This window comes from Eleutherodactylus coqui, chromosome 10, assembly GCF_035609145.1.
Source record: "Eleutherodactylus coqui strain aEleCoq1 chromosome 10, aEleCoq1.hap1, whole genome shotgun sequence".
Taxonomy (NCBI): domain Eukaryota; kingdom Metazoa; phylum Chordata; class Amphibia; order Anura; family Eleutherodactylidae; genus Eleutherodactylus; species Eleutherodactylus coqui.
The window spans coordinates 26,088,837-26,115,269 of NC_089846.1; the positions used below are offsets into that span (position 1 = coordinate 26,088,837).

The following is a 26,433-nucleotide window of genomic DNA, read 5'->3' on the forward strand; positions in this document are numbered from 1 at the left end:
AAAAAATTAACTGCTTCCTCGAGACATCTCCTTTAAGTCATGCCACATAGCTGGAAACAGTTTGGGCATTAAGTGATAATCTTCTGTCACAATGAATCAGGGAAAGCAGTCTCATTCAGAGGAAGGTCATTCCTCGGAGCTGAATGGAGTCTGCTTAGTGAATGGTCAGTCAGTGAAGATGGTCAGTCTCACTCAGCTGACTATAATCTGGTTACGGAATAATAACACCAGTGATGACATGAGGCGGCCTCTATGAAGGATAAATTGCCACTCATCATAACACGGAAGTCTTACTGAGTTACGGACAGTCACCGCTTACTAATCCTGGTGACATATCGGACAGTAATACAGTTTAAGCATGAACTACAGGAGTTATAGATATTGACATACAGATAATTCAGTCAAAACAGTTAGCGGTACCTAATCAACCATGGTATCAAATTCTATGGAAATTTGGAGCATAAATGAGTGCAATTAGTTTATTTCTAAGGATTGTCAATGGTAGGATTGCTCCACAATGATTTAGACCCCATTTACACTTATAGATGATCGCTCAAAAATCGCTCAAACAATAGTTTGAGTGACCGTTTTGAGCAATCATCTTTGCATAGTCTATAGTAGCTAAGTAGCTACTAAAGAGCTATGCAGGGGGAGCAGGACACTGCCGATATCGCTCGGCGAACAATACAGCTGTTCTGCATAAGTAAACAGCCGTGTTGTTCTCCACGATTACAGCTGGCGTCCCGCTGCGGGACACGAGCTAAAAGAATATTAACAGCGCTGCCGACTGTGATAACAGCCTGCACCGCTGATAAGAGTTCATCACTCAATTCTAGAAAACTAGAATTGAGCGAGGAACGAATCGTGCATGATGTCCGTGCATTTAGACACAACGGTTATCGCTCAAAAGACAGCTTTGAGCGAATTTTGAGCGAGAATTGTTTTGTCTAAATGGGTCTTTACAACATCTCCTAATTAAAAGGGTTGTCCAGTTATAAATTACTGATGGCCTAGCCTCAGGATAGGCCATCAGGAGTAGATTGGCTAGGATCTGCCACCAGGAATCTCTACTGATCAGCTGTTTGCTTGGATGGTGTGCTCATGCACAGAACTGATATCTGCAGGAAGCAGACAGCTCCATTATCACTGTAGTGGCCGGGCATGGGATTACAGGCAAAGTTTACAATCTTTTCAGTGGGAACTTTTCCTGTAATACCAACCCTGGCCACTGCAAAGAGAATGGAGCTGTCAGCTTCCAGTAGAAATCAGCTCAGTGCACAGACACATAGGCTAAGCAAACAGCTGAATGGCAAGTGTCCCAGAAGGTGGATCCCCGCTAATCTACTACTGATGGCCTATTCTCAGGATAGGCCTTCAGTAGATTTCAACTGGACAACCCCTTTAATAATCACTAAATGGAAGGGTAAAACGCAAAATTAGGACGTTGTCTACTACTGAAGACAAAAGCCAATGACTCATCAGACAGTCCTTCTAGATGGTCCATGATATTCTTATTACATATCATTTCATTGAGAGGACACTAATCCAATCAGCTATTAATACACAGTGAGGTGGAATTTATCAAGATGGCAGCTGACTACTCAAGAGGAGCTACAGATATTCATAAGGAAAAAGGCGTGAGCTGACTTGAGAATATCAGATCACTTAGATGGTACTGTAACCGGTTTGTCTTATAAGAATTTAATTGGACTCAATGGAAAAGAGAGGTTCATTAGCAATTGAAATGTCCTTGTTAGACGACAATCAGAGAATGGGTGAAGAATAATTCATTAGAGGATCTTCTCTTACATTAGAAGAGTATCAATGAGTCTGGAGAGCAATCTCACTTAATACAGACTTCAGTTACTTGTAAACTGCCTGCAGTAATTAGGAATCTTTAGAAGAAGAAAGATGATACCTACAGAGGATAAAGTTATTGTTCTTGATGTCTATGACCTGATCTGGGCACATGCTACCCTCTGAAGCTAATGCCGGACACGTGCTTTGGTATTGTCCATGGATGAGTCTTCAGATACTGTAACTCGTCTTACTGACTCTATGATAGGGTCTGTTGGGGAGATGATAATCATTGGGCTTGTTCTTGTGGTTGACTTCCAAGTATACAATAAAGAGCCAAGCAAGTTGATCAGTCAAAAGTTGAAATGTATCTTCATTGCCCATTCTTACCTTCTACTCTACTTCTGGCCAGCAAGAGTACAAAGATGAAGAGGATCACACACCAGAGATCAAGACTGGCCTACTAATATGTTGCTAGGTTTTGCCAGCAAGGAATGAAAAGCCGGGTGGTTCTTTGCCCCTCCACACTCTTTCCGTGACCTTGGGCCAATTCACAAACCCCTTGCTTGCTAACAATGCAGTTCTATTATCTGTAACTACCATGTCTTTGGGAGAAGGAGGTCCCCCCACCATACTCCCCACACACACACGCTTTCTTACTTGGTAGAGAAGTCTCAAGCCTGTTCTACTGCCATGTCGCCAGTTGGCACTGAATAAGCAGTATGTTTGCAAAAATAAGCCTTTTGTGAAAGCAAGATGACATTCAGCTATTTGATGTCATCTTTGTCCCGTCATGACTTCCATTCATAGACCCAACTATTCCATGTCATAGGCCACCGCTATATTCACTCAGCAAATCCCACACATCTCAAAAAATGTCTTGAAGGGTTTCTAGCAGGACAAATACCATACACAGAAACCAAAGGTCATGAGTGGTCTTGAAATTCTTTGGATAAGGTTGGACAAATGATTTGCTCTTGGCTGCTGAACAAATATTACTGGTAAGAATAATATGAGATGCAACTTTAACTGAGTTGTCGGATTAATCAAAAACTTTTGTTAATAGAGGGGAGTTATCTATTGAGGATCCTCACCTCTTGACCGGAGAGGAGAGCCTTTACAAAGAGAGTCTCTTGCTTTGGAGGACCGATCCTGTCCTGCCTTACACAAACAAACCATTGTTTTGAATGGGTGCTATGTAATGCTTAATTTCTGCTGTGGTGGTGCTGCAAGGAAATGTAACACTTACTGCAAGGTTTCTCAATAGATTATAGATGGTCTCTGGGGGGGGGGGCAAGACTGAAGTATCCAGACAGCAAAACAAGATCAAGGTTCCAGTAAGGCTAATTGGTCAGTATGGTGAGACTAGAACTGTATTCTGGACAGAAAAGTTTATCAAAGTCCCCAAAGTGTTGTTGTAGCACAAACCCCATAGCAATCTGTGGTGGACATTACCTCCTCCCCATCCTGAGGAATTTAAGCTTTAGTATAGGAAGATTTAAGGGTGACCCACCTGAGAACAAGGTTGGCCCAGGTTCTGACTCAATAATGGGCCCAGCGAAAGACAACCCCATCTGGAGTTGGTTCTTACTTAAAGGGATATTCCAATCTCAGTGTTTCATAGCTGAAAAGGAAAACCTACAGCTGTTTCCCAACCAACTGGCTGGGAGTTACCAAAACGGCCGAGATGGCAGTCTTTTACAGTTACCGTAACTCCCATTGAAGTGAATGGGAGGGAATATTCGCTCAAACAAGCGATTATGTGTGATTGCTGGCCTGTGTGCACACAACACCTGACAGGGTACTGAGCAAGAAGTCGCTCAATAGTCACCACCAGTTGTTCCATTTCAGCTCAGTGACTGACCTCTCACTCAGTATAAATAGGCAGTCATTCATCTATGAATACCCATTTAATGATAGGTCAAAACAATTTTTGGGGTAGTGTAAACAGATATATTCCATATAGCTATAAGATGGCGGCCCTAAGAACCATTTCCCCTGGTAGCTAGTTGTAACATGGAGCTCTTAGGCCCAAATACAAATTTTGAAAGAGAGCCCCCACCGACCATGTACCATTCATAGTATTGATGTCTTCTTTTTGTGTCCTAGGTGATCTGCTTCCTCTGCACCCTCAATAGCTACACCTATGGCTCTTGAGCATAAGATATCACAGTCCAACATAAAGTACCTAAAACTCAGACATACAATGTACATTATATGTGTAAACACCAACTAACCTAATGTTTGTTCTTAAGAGGTAACTTACACATTATCTGTGGCCATTGTAGGTCTTTAAGACTTAGAGCCGCTTACTTGACGGAAGGAATTTTCCACTACAGATCTGTGTACACATTGCTTTCTCTACTTCTGAAATCTCGGTCAGTCTCAGCTATTCGTTAGCTCGATTGCAAATCTTTGGATTAAATTAGAGACTTATACTGGAATCCCTCTTCCAACCACCTGCTGTGTATGTACTTGGTCCCAGAACATGCTCTGCGCCACCACCAAAGTCTCCCCGGGAGAGAAGGGACGGATGACTGCATAAGTAGAGGCCGACAATGATAATTCAAGGGCAAACACATTCTTCTTCTTTACAGTCTCATTCATTCCTACTCATTGTTTGACCGTTGCCGAGCAATTCAGGACGGTCTACCTCCTTCATGCAATTAAAGAGAAAGTGGCATCCTTTATAACTATCTAGCTGTTCTTAATGCTTGCTTGTCTACTTTTGATAAGTGGGATCTGGGAGATTCTGAAAAGCGATGTATAAAGTGCTGCATAGTGCAAGTCCCCTAAATACAGACCTGGGCCACAACCCTTAATTAATTACAGAACCCAGATCAGAACCCCTAAGTAAATACAAACCCCAGACGCCTAAGACAATACAAAAGGAGTACTTAGATAGTACATGGTGCCCGAAAAACTTGACAGCTCTTCCAGAAGACTGAGACCCCAGACCAGTCCTCCTAAAGATCCCAAACCAAACCGTCCAAAACCAACAATTTTGATGGGAGCAGACCATCATCTAAAGACCGAGCATGTATGGGGGATAGGTCATCAGTAGTTGATGGATTGGAGTCCACCGTGCAGGACTCCTGTCCGTCAGCTGATTGAGCAACCCACTGTAAATGCAACTGGCCAGAGATTGTCCATCAGAGGTCAACACTTGAAATAGGAGTGTCGGCTTCACTGCCATTGAGAAAAATAGGAGTGCTGTGCTGCTCTTCCACTTCTTGCTTCTCTCATGGTCAAGATATCACATCCCAACCATGAGAAAAGCAAAAATTGGAAGAGCAGCACGGCGCTCCCTTTGATTTCAATGGAAGTGAAGCGGGGGCTCCCGCTTCCTCCTCTGACCAGTGATAACAACTGCTGGCACGCTGCACTGACACGGGCCGGGGCATCAGTTGATATAAGGGGTTCCTAAACGGCAGACCCCCATCCATCAGCTACTTACGACCTATCCAGAGGACAAGTTATCAGTTAAAAAAAGCTCAGACAACCCCTTTAATGTGTCAGAGCCTGGGACAACTGGAGGAACCTCTGGTATTCCGGTGGGCAGCTCCATGCACAGTTAAAACAACACCCTTGCTTATATCTTATTAGAGTCATATAATCTGCTAGAAAGTGTTCCCCCTTACAGAACAGCACAGCATTACCTTGTGCTCAGCTGAAAATAATGTAAAGAATACCAAATTTGTACTGTACCCCTATGGCCATCATTAAGGAAACATGGGGAAAACAGTGCTTCCGATGGGGTTATTAGCTGGGCTAGATAACAACATTGAGCATATTTCATTATGTTCCTCAGGGGCGGAGCTATAGGGGGTGCAGAGCTGGCCATGGAGCTTTAGTGGACTCTAAGTCCCTTATGTCACATAAAAAGCAGCTAGTATTATATTAGATGCTTCAAGATATACCTTATGCAAATACTTTATTACACCCCCATAAAGTAATATTTGGAAATACCCGATATAAAAAATATTATCTATCATCATTACACTATGGTAATAAATCATACTGAGATGCTATATACTAGCTGCATATCTAGCTGATCCCACACACCTACATACCGAGGACCATAATGGAACGGTTCCAATAATTTGCAGTTCAATGCTGTAAATCAGGAAGTGGAAATTTCCATTCATCGTTATTTACACAGTGCCGTCAACAGACTCACTGGCACTTGACTCGTTGGTAACTCTCGACATGCTGGAAAGACCTGTGCCATGCTGCCCGACGGCATTTACAATGCAGCCAATTATAGAAAACGATTCACAACCAAATTCTTAAAAAAAGGCCATTAAAAAAGTGTTGTGATGTCCTTTATACAGCAGATTTATCGCTCCACTCCAATTTTATCAGAGGGGTGAATGGAATTTTCTGCTATCAGTCATGGGTTAATTCCTCAGCTCTGTACTGTATATGTTTGTGCGAACAGCCTGGCATTAGCAACTGGCCTTGTGGTACTGTGCCAACAGTATTGACTGAGCCGCAGCGCCCGCAAGTCATCCCGTTGTAAACTTGCTATTTAATACTGCGAATGAACGTTGTTCTCTACTAAACAAGACTAATATAGCGCAAGAGCACATAAATCAGAGCCGTGTGCGGTTTGGTTGCATGCTCAGGCGGCATTCAATAAGGCCCCAGCGACGAGCCTCAATGTTTTTTGTATTTCTTCCATCTATAGCCGACCTGGATGAGGTGCCAGCCTTTCATTCTGGTCCCAGCGACCAGCATCTTATACACAGGCTTGTCTCTGCCCGATGCCTTGCTTCAATCACTGTTTTGTTCTGTGGACTTTTGCATGCAGTCATGCCCGCCTAGCCCACCCCTGCTTGTTTGTGCCATGTGGAAAGTTACAGGCTGAGAAGAATAATTGCGGCTACGAAAAAAACACTGAAGTTTACTTTGGTGCATATTATGGCATAATCGGGTCTGGCAGCAATATACTGGGCATGGACCCATATAACTGGGCACGTAGAAGTAGGCACAGGTAGATAATTACAGAGGTTGACACTCATATTTAGTGCCTTAAATGTCTATAAGGTCTGCTCCAAAAATTACTACTACAGATCGGGCAGCGCCATCCTGGAAGGAGGGTACGCTGCATCTGATTGGCGCCTCTAAGAAGCTATTCAAGGTGGCTGTGCTACGCAAATAGCATAGCTGAGCCGAGACTAAATAGTGAAGTAGCTAATGTTACAGCTATACTGTAGTATTGGTGAGCTCTATGCTCTGGATAGGTCAGCATTATCAAATTTCTGGGGGTCAACTCCTGGCACCCCAACTAGTTAGCTGTTTAAAGGGGTCATGGTGCTTGGTTGAACCCCTTTTTGGCTTGTAATGTCATGTCCATCGGTCACCTTCCATATGTGCAGCTCAGTCCCATTCAAGTGAATTTAGCTGCAATACCAGACACTGACTAAAAGGGAACGTGCCATCAGAAAATGAGCTCTTGTATAAATCAAGTTTTCATGTTAAGTAGTTTTTTTAAGAATTTTCAATGATTTTTTAAAATTTCATGTCACGATCTATAATTGAAAAAAAAGATACAATTCTATTTTTTGTAATAATCACAGCTCACCTCTTCCCCCTCCCTGCACATGTCACGGAGCATGCCTACAACACTCCCCCATAATAGTCAATAAATCCCTTTCCTGTCCATTGTGTCTATGGCTCATAAGGCTGCTGTAAAAAATATTTCTAAAGGCTGTTAACTGCAGCTCAGGCACGATGGCCGCCTCCATAGTCATGTACAGACATAAGAAATCTACTATTAAACACTCTACTGTCTCACTTTAATTAGTGTGAAAAAATCTAGGCGGTGTATTCCTTTTAAAAAGGTTTTCCAACTTAGGGTTTTTTATATACTTTTGGGCCCCGTGTGCCCAAAACTAAGTAAAATCAATATACTCACCATAGTACCAGACCGCCGCTTTAGTGCTGCGGCAAAATGGCATTTGACAGGTGATGTCACTGGACCAGAAGACCCGTGACATCCCATAAACCTGTCATGTGGGCTTTTAATATAGAAGCCCTCGGCAGGTTTACAGGACGTCACTGATGCTGTCCCGGCTCCTATTGGCCCCAGCGGTCATGAAGACAAACCACTGTGTGACCGCTGCAGCCCGATGTAAACAGTAGACTGGAGTTGTGGGGAGTAGTAATGGGGGAGAAGCGGGACAGCAGGGAGGTGAGTACTGTGGTGGTCCACCCACTGCCACCAATGTTTATATTATTCGGAGAACCCCTCTAACAGTGATGTGCCTGATATACAATGCAGCACTAAACCAAATGCTGTAGCCTCTAGGAGTCGGCCCACCACCAATCTAATATAATGGTCTATCCTGAGGTCATCAATATTTTGTTCCAGAAAACCCCTTTAACCCTTTCCAATCCAATTTGTATCCTGGTTTTCCTAGGGGGCTTACTCTTTTTCTGCCATTATATAATGGCGCTATCTGCTGGCTAAAGCCAGTACTGCATGAGGTGACACGTTGGATAGGCTCCGACAGCAGAGAGGCTGGCAATATACAGTAAGAGAACCCCGACGGACATCTTCCAACATCAGAGCTGTACAGCCTTAAATCATAATTAGAGATGAGCGAACCTACTCGGCCACGCCCCTTTTTTGCCCGAGCGACGCGATTTTCGAGTACTTCTGTACTCGGGCGAAAAGATTCGGGGGGCGCCGTGGGTGAGTGGGGGGTTGCAGCGGGGAGTGGGGGTGAGAGGGAGAGAGAGAGGGCTCCCCCCTGTTCCCCGCTGCTACCCCACGCTCCGCCACGCCTCCCCCCGGTGCCCCCCGAATCTTTTCACCCGAGTACGGAAGTACTCGAAAATCGCGGTGCTCGATCGAGTAATTACTCGAAACGAGTAGGTTCGCTCATCTCTAATTATGTCTTCAGAGGTCAGACAGTGGGTTGGAAAGGGTTAAAGACAAATTTGGTTGAACTTACCAACACATAGGAGGAAGTGGGCATCATACCAAAAGTCAAGTTTTTGTTGCTTTTATACCCTTGGGCCAAGAGCATGTATCAATACTAACTTTTATGATCTGTTCACAAGATAGGTGATAAAAGTCTGATCAGTGGACCCCCACTGATCCCAAGAACGGGGGTTCCTTGTCCCTCTCTCCTACTCACTCCCTTCCCCCTCTGCAATGAGGAGATTGCATGGAGCAGTGGTTGTGCATACATGGTGCCACACCACTCATCTTCAATGGGACTGCCAGAGATAGCTGAGCGCTTATACTTGGCTATTTCCATCAGTCCCATTGAAATGAAAGGAGCGGCAGCCATGCATATGCAGCCACCACTCCATTTAATCTCACACCACTACTGGTCGGTGCCGCGAACCCGCAATCAAGAGAAAATGGGGACCCGTTCTTGTGATTGGTCGAAATTTCCGTGGTGAGACCCCTGTTGATCAAACTTTTATCACCTATCCTATAGCCAAGTGATAAAAGTCAATGATGGTCTGAGTTTGGCTTGCTTACAGCGATCAGGTGTGCTGAATGAAAGAATACCATCTCTTTGTATAAGGCTGGAGCTACATGGAGGCTTTAATTGCGATGAGGGTTGTGTAATCAAAAACTGTGACATTGCACTGCCATTAAGCTCAATGGAGTCGTACTGTGAGTCGGAGTTTGCCATGACCACGGCATTGGGATTGCAAAACATTCAACCGCAGTAACCTGCGACGTGCACTACAATTCCATGGAGTTCAATGGCAGTGCGATGTTGTAGTGCGACTTTGGTCGAAGTCGCGGTGTAGCCCTAGCCTAAGGGCAAGACCCCTCAACTACTCTTACCTTTCCAGTAGACTTCACCCCCTTCCAGACACAGAAGTAGACCAGCATCCAGCAGGCGAGCAGACACAGCAGCAGCTCCCAGTTTATAGACCCCACATCATCCAGACCACTGGAAAGTCTCAGCACCTTGATCCTGGAAGAATGATTGCAGTGAGTATCCATGCTTCAAAGATAGGGGGCAGTAGTTACACATCTGTATGTTAGTCCTTAATGGACTCCTGGTGATGGCTCAAGTAAGATGTGTGAGGTGGAAAAGAGAGAGACGGGACAGACAGGAAACAGTTTATGCAGTTAGGCTACAATTATTGGGCCTAATGGGCATTTTTAAGGGTATCCATTAAGTTCTATATCCAAAATTAGGGGTGCTCTGTTCTAGACCTGGAGTGGGGTTGGGATACTCCTGGCATTACTGTCCAGATTTGTAGGGTATTATATGAGAACTATGTGGTAAGTGCTCTACGGGATTTAAAGGGGGAACTTAGTCAAGTGTTTTCTATCCTCCCTCCCTCATATAGTGTGCAGAATGAACTACTGTATGAAAAGGTCCTAAATAAAGGTCAATGCCTTATTACATTTTATGTGTCCTGCTTGGATATTGAAGCGACCCTCCGGTCCTGGACACACAAAGATGGCCGCACCACTTCTCAGACTACCTGACAGGATGCATTGGTAGTCTAAGACACTACATGTTCTCTGATTGGCCCGTGCTGTCCATATGAGTAGGACTGACCAGTCAGAGCCGCATGGAGTGTGTTAGGACTTATTCACACGGGCAATATTCCTGCGCAATTCCAATATGGACGGAACTCACATGGGAAAAGAACCCATTCACTGAAATGGGTTCATGCACATACGTAATTTTTCCGACGGAGTGTCTATGTGCTGCGCAATACGAGTTGTGAGCAAGAATCTCAGGTGGAACTTGCATTGCCCATGTAAATACACCCTTAGGGATTATTCACAAATGCGCACCCCCATAGACTACTATGGTGCCTTGGGTGCGCAAATGCACACAAAAATAGAGAATATCACGTATTTTTTGCCCAATGGAAATTTGCGCACAAAAACTCTGAATGTGAGGGAACCCATTGAAATCAATGGGATCTATTGTCAGCGGTTTGCGCAATTTTATGCGCCCATGTGAAGGAGCCCTGAAGCTGAAATTTTCCCCGTGAGTGTGACAGGGCGATTATCACGCGCATGAAAATCGCATGCTGTTTCAAAAGTAAAAAATAAAAAATGCATCATATTCGCATGCAATGCAAACCGCATTTGTATGCGAGTGCCATTTTTTTTCACGCAACCATAGGATTGAATGGACGATATCGCTCAAAAAAATAGGTCGTGCTGTGATCTTTCTATCTCCGACTCTCCGTCCAAGAGAAACATATAGAAAATAATAGGTCATTTTTTTGCGCCAGTTCCATCCATATTGAAATTGGACGGAACTCGCACAAGGAAATCGCCCGTGTAAATACGGCCTCAGGCTGCCGATGCGTACTACCGCAAAGTGTGCATGAGGTAGTCAAAGAAGCAGTGTGGCCATCTCTGGTCATCCAGGACCGGAGGGTCGCTTTAAAGAAGTTTTATGAGACCAGAAAAAAAAAAAGATTTAGTTTTTATTTTTCAGAAACTGCGCCAATCTCCATCATTCATTGAGCCGAAATACCAGACACAGTCAATGGGTTAGAGTGGCACTGTTTCTGGAAAGAAAGCAGACTTATCTTTACCTATTCTCATACAACTCCCCCCACCCTTCCATTGTCAGCCATTAGGCTGCATCCGCACGGGCTACAAAATCTTGCTACAATGTGAACCCCATGGTTTCCAATGCGTTCTTTCACATCAGCGATGTTTTGTAGCGAGATTTTGTAGCCCGTGCGGATGCAGCCTCAGTCTGCTAGTCTTCAATTAGATAATTAAGAAGCCCTGGACCAAGATATTACTGAAGTAATGTGTTATTTCGGAATTTGGCGTGAAGATTTGAAGATAAATAACAATGGCTGCCAACGTGTCTTGGGCCCATTGTGCCGAGAAATAGCTTATGGTGATAAATAGACAGATGACAAGAGGCTTTCATGGGCCAAGACATTGTGTACCTAGGCAACTTTTTGTGTATGCACCATTCATCTCACTGATGGCATCTCCTGCAGGGTTAGTCATCCAGGCAAAACCTACATTAAGATGTGACTGCAGTTAAAGGGATAGTCCTAGATTAGGGCATAGTGTCCACCAGAAGCGTAACTTGACGTTTCTGGGCCCCAATGCAAAATCTGTAACTGGGCCCCCAAATATAATGGTTTATTCATAGTACTGGGCTCCCTCTATGGAGAAGAGAGATATTATGGGTCCCCTAAGGCTCATGGACCCGGGTGCAACTGCATCCCCTATAGTTACGCCCCTGGTGTCCACTAGAGCTGTAGTCAATTATGTTCCTCCATCTCTAGCCTACGTTGCATTCGCATGGCCATAATACGCTACATGAATGAGATGTATGTCTAGCGCCAAGGACAGGATTGCCTCCCATCCTGGGAAATCAGGAAAGCCCAACCCAAGGAAAGGCTTTTACTATGTCAAGAATTAGCTAGTGCATAGCAAATCATATTGGCCATAGTGCTTGTAATGGCGCTTTATGAAGATGCTACGAGAGGTTAAAAGCGACTTTCCGGTTTCAGGACAAAATTCTGTCCCTGAGGATGAGGAAGGTAGATTACCTGCAGCTGTTCTTTTCTGCTGTCCCTGCAATCCTCATGTTCAGGGTCCTCTTTTGGGTTGTCCAAGATGGTCAACAGAATCTTCAGACTACCTAATCTCCACAGTGTATTGGTAGTGCTAGACTACCCATGCACTATACCTTCTCTCTGATTGGCCAGAGCTACTCATGTGATCAGGACTGGTCAATCAAAAGGCAGTACACAGTGTGCTTTGGGTAGTTAGAAAATTACTGCAGCCAACTTGGATGGCCAAAAACAGGACCCAAAGCCAGTGGGTCGGAGGGGCGGCAGAGAAGAACAACTGCAGGTAATATACTCCTTCCGCATCCTGTCCCATAGCTTAACTTTTTCTCGAAGGTCACTATAACCTCCATGGGTTGCTTCTTCCTACTCTTGCATGCTGGCTATTGTTAGTCAGTTGGGATTTGGGAGAACTAAATGTGTGGAAAGTACACTAATTTATATTTGTCCAAAAATGTAGAGCCCTTCACTTTTTTTTTGCACAATGGCCCTTATCCACCCCAAGCAGTATGCCCATTACAACCTAAAAAGTTAGTGTACCATACAGTATATAAAGGGTTGTATCAAAACTAGTGCAAAAGAAAAGTGGAGAAGTAGTGCATAGCAACCAATCCAATTCCAGCTCTTACTTTCTAGAGGCCCTTTGAAAGTAAAAGCAGCATTCAGAGGCGTAACCTGAAGATCCTGGGCCCCAATGCAAAACCTGTAACAGGGCCCCAACTATAATGCTTTATTCATAGTACTGGGCTCCTTATATGGAGAAGAGAGGCCTTATGGGCCCCCTAAGGCTCTTGGGCCCGGGTGCAACTGCATCCCCTAGAGTTACGCCCCTGGCAGCATTTGAATTGGCCCCAATGGGCAACTTCTGCTTTTGATAAACTTCCTACATGGTACTCTAACAAGTTGGGTTTTCGTGGACAGCCAAGATTTCTACAAAGTCTTAATTTTTGTGTGTGGCAAAACACTGCAATATATTATATCCCTTTTTAACACCCGATTTCATTGACTTTGTGCATTGTAGTGCCATTTTTATGTTCATTTTCTCAAATTTTGTGTCCCTTACTTGGAAATTTTTTATATACCGTAGTTGGGAATACTGATTGTTATTTTTTTGTATACACAAATGGAAGACACAAGCATTTTGATAACATAATTTGGGTAGCCGTTTACTATTTTTTTCCCCAAAAGTTCAAAAATACAAATGTAATGTAGGTTTCTATATCACAAGGACTCAATTAGGAATTTATTGGCATTTGAATGTTGTTAATTGGTTTGATGAGGACTTTTTGGCTAGATTTTATGTAAGGGTGCTATTTAGAAAGTCCTTCCTTAGTGTTCAGGTCACAGAAAATTGCCTTAGAACATCACCAAGAAACCGCGTATGAAGAAAAAGGGGGGAAGGTACACAACAGTAATTAAATAATAATAATCAAAAATTGGATAGGCTGTTTTCAAGCTCACATGTTTCAGAATCATGCTAACAAGACCATCCCACCCTGCAGCTGCCAGCGAGAGGCCTTTTGATCCGCTCCTGTCCTGGGTTTGCTGGGGCGCAGTGCATGGGCACACTTCCCCTATCACCACTCGCTCGCAGCACTGCAAGAAAACATCATAGCAAGAAAACGTACAAAAGTACAGGAAGTGAGGCACTACATGACATTGGGAAACTACAGTTTTACTGACGATGCACCCAAAAAGACTAACAATACAAAAATTAGAAAAACTGTAGAATGTGACATTGACATACAATAATAACCCGGGCATAGGGACATTACAAAAAGTCTACATTTACAATTCTAGATTTTATATCAGGCTTAGGCAATAAGAGACTTACCAGTTGTTCAAGTACTAGTAGTACAAGCATGCCCTACCAGCCAAGAAGAATCCTTGCATGACTCCTATTGATTTAGCGCGAGGGTTTGGAACCAACCTTACATGAACCTAAAGTATTTGCGTAGAAAGGTATGACTGCTGCCAACCAGGAGCCACAAACCTTTATATATCACACTGTAAGCAGTATTATCTGAGCCCAGTCACAAATTCAACCTTGTTCATTGTGGACTCTGGGGACTGGCCGTACCAGAAGTCTTCTCGGCAAGACCTGATACAAAATATATCTTCATAAATAGGTAATTGTATATTTGTGTTAGCCTATGAGACGGTGTTCTGTCTTCTGAGGTAGAGGAAGGAGAAGACATATAATCAATTCTACATTTAGGAGTTAGAAAGAACTTCTAACCCATCCTCAATCCTTTCATTGACGATATTATTGGGTTCTCTGGGCATACATGGGTATTAAATAATATAGAATCAAGGCAACATGGTGTGGATTGAGCCGATACTTATGAATACGAATGTTAATTTGCTCTTGATGGGTGTCCATGAAGTTTTTGGTTCAAAACAAGAATTAAGACTAGCTGGCTGAGATGGAGGCATTAATATGTATAGGTCCCCATACATTTTAGACATTAGTTGTCTGAACCTAACGATTTTTGTATAACCAGCCAACAGTTGGAAGTGTCTGGGGACCTCCCAACTTCCCAACGACAGATGATGTTGGGGAGAAGAAGGATTGGGCGCTTTGAATTTCAATGCCCGATCCTCTTCCCTCCTGGAGAAAAGCCACCACTAGAGCTGTCTGGGGCAGCTTTCTCCACTGTCCCCATGTAAAATGCCTATGCACAGGTGAAAAAAGTAAATTGTGGTAGAACCCCTTTAAATCCATGGACAACTCAACCTTTGCTCTACAGGAAGAATTTGTGTAATTCAGCTAGGCCAGAAATACATTAAACTATTGATTTAGTCTTCAATATATTGCATGCCTAAGTGTCACAAGATACAGGGTAGAGACAAAAACACAGGTGGGCAGAACACTATGTGGAACAGGCAGAAGTGAGAACTATGGTTCAATGTCCCAAGGAGTAGAAAAAATTTTAAAGGTGTTGCCGGCATATTAGCCCAGCTTAGCCCAAACAAGGAGCTTTATAGTGCCAATGAGCAATGAGTGGCTAAAATGTAAAGAAACGAAAGCTCTTGCACAACTTTTTGAACCAAAGGAAGGAAACCAATGATAAAAGATAGTAGACGCTTCATTTGGATGATTACAGGACACGTTTCGAAGCTAGATGCCTCTTCCTCAGACAGCTGGATAGTGCATTTCAAGAGCAGAACAAACTCTTCATAAAACAAAGAAATCACATAAAAGTCCCCAACTCCATATGGCATAATAGCAATAGTACAATTCTAGGGGAACACATTTTATGTAGTTACTTTATGCTCATGGCAAATTAGATTCTAACTGCTGGCTACCAATGGTACTATTGTGCCATATGGAGTTGGGCATTTATATCTGAATGCTTCATTTTCTGAAGACTTTGATCTACTCTTGGAATGCACTACCCAGCTGTCTGAAGCGGCACGTAGCCTCAAAACACGTCACACGCTCGTCATCTAAATAAACCTTCTACTAACTTTTATCAAGTTTCCTCACTTTGGTCTGTCAGGTTGCTCCAGAGACTTAGTTTCTATCCACTGTAGCTATTCCTTAAGTGTCATAAGAAACCTTCAAACCCTTCACAGAGCTTCTCTTTATATTTCAGGCATGACTGAAGCTACACCAAGCTATATTCATGCAGAAGAAAAATAGAAGTAAAACAAAAAAAACTAACTTTTGACAGGATGACAATCCTCATAAACCTTAGCAGATGACCCATGGCTCAGTACAGATGAACCTTAAATTACCATCACATCATGTGGATAAGACAACTCAACAAGTATGGAGAACATGATCTGTGTTTCATAAAAAGACCAACACCAGTTATAAAATATTCCTACTTAGTGAGTACAGGAAGATGAAGTCTCATCCTTATGAGCCACTCTGGACCTCCTTATCACCGAAACAGAGTTTCTAACAGTTTTTGAGGAACATCTAGTTGAGGTTCTACCAATATGTTCCAAAAAAATTCATTCTAAGTAAAGGCGTAACCTGAAGATCTTTGGTCCTATAACAAAGTCTGTGAAAGGCCCTTAACTATCGAGTGCCATTTCTAACTCTGATGTCTTCTTATGTGGCAGAGGGGCTTTTGGAACCATGTGCATATGCTTCCTCTTCACCTCCTATAGTTATACCCCTGCTCATAAGTTTTTATGTAACTGTAGGTTGAAATAACTATGATGCATCAGTTGACCATTATTACAGGTTTCTGGTGGCTGGCAAGGCAAGCTGGTACATGTAGCATTGTAACAACTGGAAAACCATGAGTTGCCCAAGCCTGAACTGGGAAGTTGATGGAAGAACAATCTGCATGGCATTACTACTCCCATAGTCATAAAACAGTCATGGTTGCCTAGAGAATAAACATGACTGCCCTCGCTCCATACTGATTTTTTTTTCTACCATGACTACATTTGTTTTTACAATAGGTAATCTATTGTCTCAATATAAATATAAGATGTTCAGGTATACAATCCGCTGAGACCTATGTCTCAAAACATGCTGCAAATTCCTCCCACTGTGCCCCCGCATTCCCTGGCACCTTTCCATACTCCCGCAAACCAGCAATCTACTCGCACATTAACCGCTTTGCTGCTGAGATTTTCAAGATCATCCTTGCAGCAGAGTGGTTAAGTAACACTTGCAGGGTGGATGGTGCTTGGCCAATGGCATGATCTCATTACCATGGAGGCTTCACTAATTTTGTATCTATCAACAGTAGACCAGATGTCCCCACTTCATGGTGGTCCAGCTTTAGACAATCGCTTGCCATTTATTAGTTCCACCTCCGTGCGGGAAATTTAATGCACTGAGCGGACTTGCTTTAAAGGCACAAGCTTATCCAAGAGTGGACAACCATGAAAATAGCCCCTACACCTCTAATGGAGCAGGAGTGCCCTTATATATATGGGTCAGTAGCATAAACTAAAGCTACAATGATTGGTTTCCAAAATCCAGTTCCTTAAGTTCAGATGAAATGGCCATTAATGACCCAACCCGATGACGCTATGAGATGGCGGGGGGCATCCTGATTAGTAAAAGGGTTCTAAATACTAGGATGATAAACTGGATTTGGGAAATGCAATCTCTCCATGGCTTGTCTCAGAATATTACCTTGAACATAAGTAAAGGACCACTCCAGGCAAACCCGATACACCGTGTAATGCCAAGGGCAAGACCTGAGAGGAAAGGGCATGACTTCTGTCTTTGGTGCTCTTTATAGTAGCACTCCGGGATTTTTTTAATTTATGCCCGGTTTTTAAAGGACATTAAGTGATATTTAGAGCCAAGAACTCTTATCCGGCGCTTTACTGAAGAATGAACTGTTACGGCGTTGGCTACTGGTAGACCACGTTACCCCTACTCTGACAACCCAAAAATTATAGCATCTGTTGTGTGCACCGGATGTCAACCATTCTATTTAACTCTTTGTGATTCATAATGAGGCTCTCATAAACTTATTCTAGACTTTGTGGTATTTGGGTTGTCAGAGTGTGGGGGGATATTACATGATCTACTAGCGGACACCAGGACAAAGGTGGTAATTTTTCAATAAAGCCCCAGGTAAGAAGGTTCCCAGCACTACATAGCTCATCTTGTTGGAGTTGCTCGGCTTTTAGCTCATCTAAAGACCAAGTGACTGTTTACCCATGTCAACAGGCAGTCATTCTTCTATGAACAACTGCCTGTTTATGATGAATATAAGTCAGGCGGCTGGAAGAGATCTCCAGCCTGCTCCGCCTCCATTCTCTGAATGACTATCACTCCTGTGTGAAAGCACAGGACAGGAGTGATAGTTGCGATGGCTGTTGGGCGCAGTCATTCCGTGTGAAGGTACCCTTAGTCTCAGAGTCATGCCCTGCCCAGTCAGGCTCTGAACAAGCCATAATACAGTTTTATATGGAGTGCTCCTTTAATTCTTGCTCTTCTAAAACTTTCCAATTTGTAGGAGATGGCCATTTTGTGAGCTTAAATAAGATGCAGCTTATTCATTTATGAGGACTTTAGAACATCAATATATAAAAATAGCACCAAAGAGTGCCAACATAATACTGCCATGCAGTGCCAGTATAACAGTGCCTTTCAATAAACTTTTGGTAATGGGTAGCTTTTATTTCCGTGATACTCACAAAATGGCCGTCTTCTTTGTATGTCTATGGCGCCCATCACTCTTAAACCCTTTGTAGAGTGTTCATTTATTTCAAAAAGTCCAATGAATATCAAATGTATAAGATAATATGATAAAAAGGTCACTTACTCCCAAAATTCAGTAATTGGAGATACCCTGTCCGATAACTCATTGCAGGTGGCATTTCCGTAGGTTGCATTGGCAGTTCCGTTCATACAGTCGTCATGTCTGAAGATCTCTACACACTCTTGGGAATTCCACGTGTTGTTACAATGTGACCAAGGAAGCACTGCAGTGAAGGACTTCACCAGATAGTAGACCGCCCATGTCAAGATCATAATATAATACGTGTTGCAGAAAAAGACGATCACCACAGATGCAAATCCGATCCCTGTAGAGAAGAAACTCACAGAAGTAAGAAGAACGTCATGGTCCATACATCTTAATGTGGCCCTAGAAGAGTAGGGACCCTTTTGAATGAGTTCACCATGAAGTAGGCTTATAGAGATAGATCACAATGTTGACTAAGAAGCTCATGGTCATCTATGACTAAGTTCAACCAATGCCAGCTTTAAGGTAGATCTGTGTGGAACAAGATAGCGGCATACCCACAAAAAAACAGCTTAGTAAATAAATACTGTACCAGAACCAAGCTCATAAAAAATACAGCACCAGAAGCAAGATCATAACATATGTCCATCACCACAACCAAGCCCATTACATAAATGCAGCACTAGAACCAAGTTCAGTATATAATTACTCTACCAGAACCAAGCTCATAAAAATACAGCACCAAAAGCAAGATCATAACATATTAACAGCACCAGAACCAAGCCTATGACATATATACAGCACTAGAACCAAGTTCAATACATAATTACTGTACCAGAACCAAGCTTAGTGCATAAATACAGTGCCAGAACCAAGCTCAGTACATAAATGCAGAGAAGGAAGAAAAATACGTGCCTTCAGCACTTCAAGTACAAAGAATAGATCTTTATTAAGATATATTCATAAAAAGGTTAAAGAAACTCACAAGTGAGAACAGAGACCTACGTGTTTTGGCGAAAAACTGCGTCCTATTCATAGTGCCAGAGGCGTAACTTGAAGCTCCTGGGCCCCGATGCAAAACTTGTAACAGGGCCCCCAACTATAATGCTTTACTTATAGTACTGGGTTCCCTATATGGAGAAGAGATGCCTTATGGGCCCCCTAAGGCTCCTGGGCCCGGGTGCAACAGCATCCTCTATAGTTACGCCCCTGCATAGCGCATAGACTGTAAAAGCACATGTAGTTTACTGATATCAGGATATGATGTAACAAATACGTTACTACTCCGGCTAATGAATAAATAATAATGAAACAGAAATGCAATGAAATGAAAAGCCATTAGTATATAAACAGATCAGATCTAAGATTAAGGCCCTGTGGGAATCTGGTTTGGAGTTGCGTGATCCAGTAAGCTTCTCTAGAAAGCAATTTTTTGTACCAGACGCGTCTCAAACTGGGCGAAACACTCATCCAATATCAGTGGCTTTAGATGAGGATATACAAGTATTTCCCTAGTGAATTTCCAGGAAATGTCTAGATGCTGCTGACAGGGAATGGGTCAACACACCAGAGGAGCGATGGGTATATAGACGACCTCCTCCTCATTTGGCAAGGCTTCCCTAGTTTGGTTTTTAGTTTGGTCCCCTACATTTTGTTTCCTTTCTTAATGACAATAGTTTGGGTTTGTCTCTTACCTCCCAACAACAGACCATTTCTATTTCTTTTCTCAATGTTTTATGTCACTGCTCATCCTATATTGAAGAAAATCAATACCAAACTGTACAGGAAGCCATCCTCTGGCAATTCTCTATTGCCATCCCCCATACGTGGTTATAAATCTTCCAGTTGGGGAGTTGAGCCCACATGCTCAACAGACAAGGAGTATAAGCAAGAATGCCATCTTATTTCCAATAGGTTGCGTCATTGTGATTATCATAATGAAATGATGAATAGGGCCAAAAACATAGTAGCAACACAAACCAGATAGGATTATTTGGCACAATCTGAAGTACATCAGGGACACCCTGACCCTGCATGCAATTTTTGTTTATTTATTTTTTTACTAGTTTTTAGTGCATTTTATTTTTTTTTATTACACAAATATTCTTATGCAAGGCGATTATTCTGCTCATATATATAATCGTAACACCGCTCATGTTATTTGTGTCATTTCATGTACCATTTGTTGTTAGCAATATGTTGGATGTACATCCCGTAAATTTAAACAGCGTATGGCCAAACAAATATCCGGTTCTAATCTCTCTTGTGGTGTGGAGCTACGTACACTCTTTTTTCCTTTGTTGTATTTATGTACTGAGCTTGATTCTGGTGCTGTATTTATGTTATGAGCTTGGTTCTAGAGCTATATTTATGTACTGAGCTTGATTCTAGTTCAGTAGTTATGTATTAAGCCTGGTTCTAGTGCAGTATTTATGTCATGAGCTTGATTCTGGTACTGTATTTATGTTCTGAGCTTGATTCTGGTACTGTATTTATGTATTGAGCTTGATTCTGGTTAAGTAATTATGTAGCGAACTTGGTTCTAGTGCTGTATTTATGTCACGAGCTTGATTCTGGTACTGTATTTATGTACTGAGCTTGATTCTGGTACTGTATTTATGTACTGAGCTTGATTCTGGTTAAGTAATTATGTAGCGAGCTTGGTTCTAGTGCTGTATTTATGTCATGAGCTGGATTCTGGCTCAGTAAATATGTAATGAGCCTGGTTCTAGCACTGTGTTCATGTCATGAGCTTGGTTCTGGTGCAGAATTTATTCTCTGTGCTTTTTTGGTGTGTATATGCTGCTATCTTACGAGCTTGATTTTGGTGCTGTATTTATGTACTGAGCCTTGTTCTGATGCAGTATTCATATTATAAGCTTGGTTCTGGTCCAGTATTTACTATCTGAGCTGTTTTGCAATGCATATACTGCTATATTGTTGCTTTTTGCACAATATCAGTGCAATGTATATCGTATGTTTCCTATAACGGGTGGGGGGAGGGGGAGTTACAAAGATTTTTTCTACACAGTGTGCCATCTACCCTAAGACTGGATATCTCAATAAAGATCTAATTAATATGCTGGATGTGCGAGGGCCATGTATATTCTTTTTTCTTTCATTGAATTCCTTCATTTATGAGAAACTGGCTTTGCTGTTCGCCGTGTACATCTTCTACTGGATGTTGGTTGTTTGGCATAACACTGTGGATCAAGATCATTCTTTATGTGGTGAGCTGGATCTTTTGCTCTTGTATACATAAGCACAGTACCAATACCAAGCTCATAACTTAAATACAGCACCAGAACTAAGCAATTGAAGAACGAGGCATTGATGGGCTGACATTGGTGCATCGGAACATTAGAAGGGAGGAGACAAATGGATGATTCATGGAGCTCCACAATACATTGGTACATGGAGTTAGATCATCTGGCTGGCAGACTTAATGAGTGTGATTGGCCCCAACCTACATCCATATGGTGCCCCCCTTACAAGCTGGTGGCCGGTGCCTTGTACAATAGAACAAGTCGCATGTAGATAAGGCCAGCCATGGCTTAAACAGATGGACCAAGACTTTAGAAGGGTGGACCGGGACCTACCCAAGATATGTGATGCATCAGTATCTAGAAGTGACCTGGCTCTCAATACACCTCAGTTTTAATCAAAATGACTGCTGAGGAATATTCATTAAAGCAGGTGCCTAAATATAGGGGGTACAGAGGTAGAAGTCACACCCGGGCCCTGGTTTCTGTGAACCAGGCCCCTCTGCCACATAAAACAACACCAGTACAAATAGGTGGGTCTCCATTAAAGATTATGACCTGGGGTCCAGGAGCATCAAGTTAGGAGTTCCACCTCCGCCCAAGCCTCTTAGAATAATGTTCACTGCTGAGAATCCATGAGCTCCACAGCAGAGATAGACTAACCCCATATGATAATAATGGGTGGAACTCAAAAAATCAACAACAGATGCCCATGTGAAAGGTCATAGGACTCAGCTATGACCCATGATACAGAGCTGCGTGTGACAAGCACAATGAGATTTGTCAATCACGCAGATCTCTGGTCGCCAATGACAGATTAAGAGGTTCTAATAGGTGATTTAATGCGGATTATAAGCACCGAGCCTAAAATCAGATTTTGGATGAACTGAATCCTGATTGATTGCATAAACATTATTATTGACCTCTAATCTTTAGTTTTGTCTCTTGGGTTAACAATTGATCTGTTAATTGTAAGCAATGATATATGTAAACTGCAGACTTCTGCTATAGCATGCTACAGTATAGGCAGCACTGTATGGCGCTATCACATGCTAAGTGTATGGCAGGGGCGTAGCTAAAGGCTCTTGGGCCCGGGTGCAAAAATTCAGCTTGGGCTCCCGACTGCTCCTGTAACCCCGTAGCTACTTTACCCATGATCCGCCCCCAAAAATACAATAAATATATATAGATACAATATCTCAGTTCTCGTAACCTCTACTGCAATCACCATATAATAGTCAGATACCAGTTCTACACAGTGATAGTGATTACAGTGCAGTTACCTCACACGGGACATAATATCTGATTGGCGTCATCCACTTTCTCTTTTCTTCTCCGTTCGGCCCAGACAGCCATGAAGATTTTCTAAATCTACGACTCGTCTCACTTTCCATCCTGCCACTACACCCAATGCCACTCACAGTGTCTCCCACAGTAAAAGTGCCCCCTGTTGTGCCTCACAAAGTAATACTGTTCTCACACAGCAATAATTCACCCATATTGACTACCACAAGAAATAATGCCTGCTTTGTACCCCACACTGTAATACTGGTAACACTTCTTTAGGCCCCACATAGAAATAATTCATTTCTTTGTTCACTGCAAAGTAATAATGCCCATTTTGTGCTCCAGAAAAGTAATAATACCCCCCTAATGCTAACAAGATAATAGTGGTCTCCAGAGGGGTAACTTGAAGCTCCCGGGCCCCGATGCAAAACTTGTAACAGGGCCCCCAACTATAATGCTTTACTCATAATACTGGGTTCCCTATATGGAGAAGAGAGGCCTTATGGGCCCCCTAAAGCTCCTGGGCCCGGGTGCAAGCGCATCCCCTGCATCCTCTATGGTTACGCCCCTGGTGGTCTCTTTGAGCCCCTTTAAAGGGGATGTCCGAGGTTTTTTTTTCATTCTCTCCCAGCTGCCCACAACAGCTCCATTCTCTCCAGCAGGACTGTGTAGATAGGCTGCAGTCTACCTTTTTATGGGATGTCACAGGCTGCTGCAGCCAATCAGAGATGTCAGTGCTTGAACACTGAGGCTATGATTGGCTGCAGCAGCCTATGATATCCTATACACAGGCTGACTGCTGGCTGTCAATACAGCGTCATAGTGGAGACCTGAGTATATGGCGCTGCTGCTGCGTGGCGCTGGGAGAGGTGAGCATATGAATGTATATTATTTTTATATATGGCAGAATTAAAAAAAAATAACTTTGATAAACTCTTTAAAGACATATTCACCCCCCCAACATATTCCTATAAATAGAGCCATATCTGTCTTTTTAAAGTAATATAGCCTTCCTGTGCCCCTTAAAGGGGATATTCCAAGACTTTTAAAAATTTTTGCTATTGATGACCAGCTGCTTACCCCCCCCAATCAGCTGATTTCCTGGGCTGTTGTCGCTGCAGTCAAAAAGTAGAAAGCGCTGACCACAGTGCAGTGTCCAGGGTTGGTATTGAAGGTGCAGTTCCCATTAACTTAATAGGGGCTGTACTAACCCGAGTCGCTGCACTATGGTCAGCACTTTCTGCTTCCTCGGCTGACCATAATGACAGCGGCACCAGGAATCAACGCATTGGCGTGGATACAAGCAACTGGTCATAAATAGTGAAAACTTTTCCCCAGGGACCTTAACAAGCTTTTCTGTACATTGTTGTAAAGGACTGTGATACATATTAAGATGAAACAAACCCAATGGTGAGGATGGCCTCCCTATCACAACTTCATTGGTTTGCATGAAGAAACTTTTCTGCCTTTGCATTAAGTTTGCTTTTATGGTCTAAAAGGTGAGTTCAGCATTAGAGATGAGCGAGCGTACTCGGTTCGGGTGTTTTTGCACTCGAGCACCGCTTTTTCCGAGTAACTGACTACTTGGACGAAAAGATTTAGGGGGTGCCGAGGGTGAGCGGGGGGTTGCAGAGGGGAGTGGGGGTGGGGGAGAGCTCCTCCCTGTTCCTCACTGCTACCCCCTGCTGCACCACGCCGCCCACGCCCCCCCCCCCAAATCTTTTCGTCCGAATAGTCAGTTACTCGGAAAAAGCGGTGCTCGAGTGCATAAAACACCCGAATCGAGTACGCTCGCTCATCTCTATTCAGGACCATTGCCCAAGCACTCTGCTGATCGCTGCAGCATGAGCGCCGCCACAATCTGTCCATTTGATCCATACTAATTATAGCCATGTTCCTTCTTATATTTGATGGAGGAGATTCTGCTGATTTGCTGTGTTCTAAAATCACCCAGAGCTTCAATACAATTTAATGCAGAAGCAAAAACCTTCCATAGGATTACTGCAGCTGGGGAAGGACATTTAGTGGTTGCAGGGAGGCTGTAAATTCTTGCATTTTGGTTAGATGTCAATAGTATCCAAAGGTCTGGTAAATCCTAGCAGGAGTATGATATGCGTTCATTGGCAATTGTTTACTACGTTCTGGTTCATGACTACCCTTACCTCACTGAGATGTCTAATGGCCCATTAGGACAAGCTTCAGGGACTGGAAACGGGGAAGGAGATTTTGTGTCCAATGTTTTTCTAATCTGCATACATAAAGCTGCCAGACAGAATTATGTTTAACTCTGGACTTCGTCAAGGTCAACCGAAGACGTAATATCCTTGTTGACCTTGAGAAATCATGATTCCTAACATGCCAAGTTGCTGCCAGGATAACTGTTTGTTGTCACCATGGACGGATGCCATTTGTGCTATTATTGCATTGAGTGTTGTTCTACCTATTACTAGTCCACTTATCATTGGAGGACTTAGTGTAAAGTCTGTGTATATCTGGAATGATTTATTATGGGCTGATCCAACCAAACCCTGTATTTTGTCTACCTTACGAGCGTGCTGAAGAGCAAACCAAGAAGAAAGTGTTAGATTGTAAACTAAGTGCCACGGTCTGATATGGTTGGCAGTCTGGGCTTTTCGTCTGTCCATCTGTTTTGTCTGTTTAGTCATTGTCCAGTGTCCAATCGCCTTTCCATCTAAGTAACAGTGGTTCTCAAAGATGAAGAAGAGAAGACAGTGTAGAAGTTCCTTGTGTTAGTAGTTGGGAAAACTTCAAAACGCCTGTTGCTGTAGAAGTTCCTTGTATCAGCTGTTAGGAATACCTCAGGGTTCTCCTCTTCTCCTACCTGCTGCATCTGATTGGTTATCAAAGAGGTGGTTCCCTGGGCAGCCAATCAGCGATAATGTAATGCTATATAATCTGACCACGCCCTATTATGATGCTGGTCATTTTGGCTTTGTCTGCTGTGTGCATGCATCCCTTCCATAGGTCTGTCTGTATGGTTCCCATTCTGTCTGTCTGTTTGGCCAGAGCTCTGTCCATCTGGATCCAGTTCTGTCTGTCATGTTTCTGCTGTATGTATGATATGCTTTGCTTTGCCAGTTTGTCTGATACTTCATCTGTTTGCTTCTTTGTCCGTTTGTTCATCTGTCTGATTACCCCTTTCGATTGGTTTTCAGACGCCTGGTTCATTTGCATTTGTCCTACCAATCCTTTGGTGAGCAGAGCCTTGTTGTGCTTGTTCCTCTTTGTCCATTGGTAGGCGGATGCCAGGGCCTTGTTTTGCCTGTCTTCCATCCGTATTGTTCTTGTACGCCTAAATCCCCTCCATCTGGGGGTTTGCAGAACACCATGTTTTGCTTGGT

General features: G+C 43.1%; 1 protein-coding gene across 1 annotated transcript in view; it reads right to left on the minus strand.

Annotated features, from left to right (window-relative positions):
• The window catches only part of SLC6A8 (solute carrier family 6 member 8), a 69,259-nt gene that overhangs the window by 24,771 nt on the left and 18,055 nt on the right, over positions 1-26,433 (minus strand). Inside the window, exons 3-4 of the mRNA XM_066580660.1 lie at positions 18,600-18,861; positions 9,614-9,746 (exon numbers count right to left, since the gene is read on the minus strand). Coding sequence (XP_066436757.1) covers positions 9,614-9,746; positions 18,600-18,861 — 395 coding nt within the window. The remainder of the gene's footprint in view (positions 1-9,613; positions 9,747-18,599; positions 18,862-26,433) is intronic.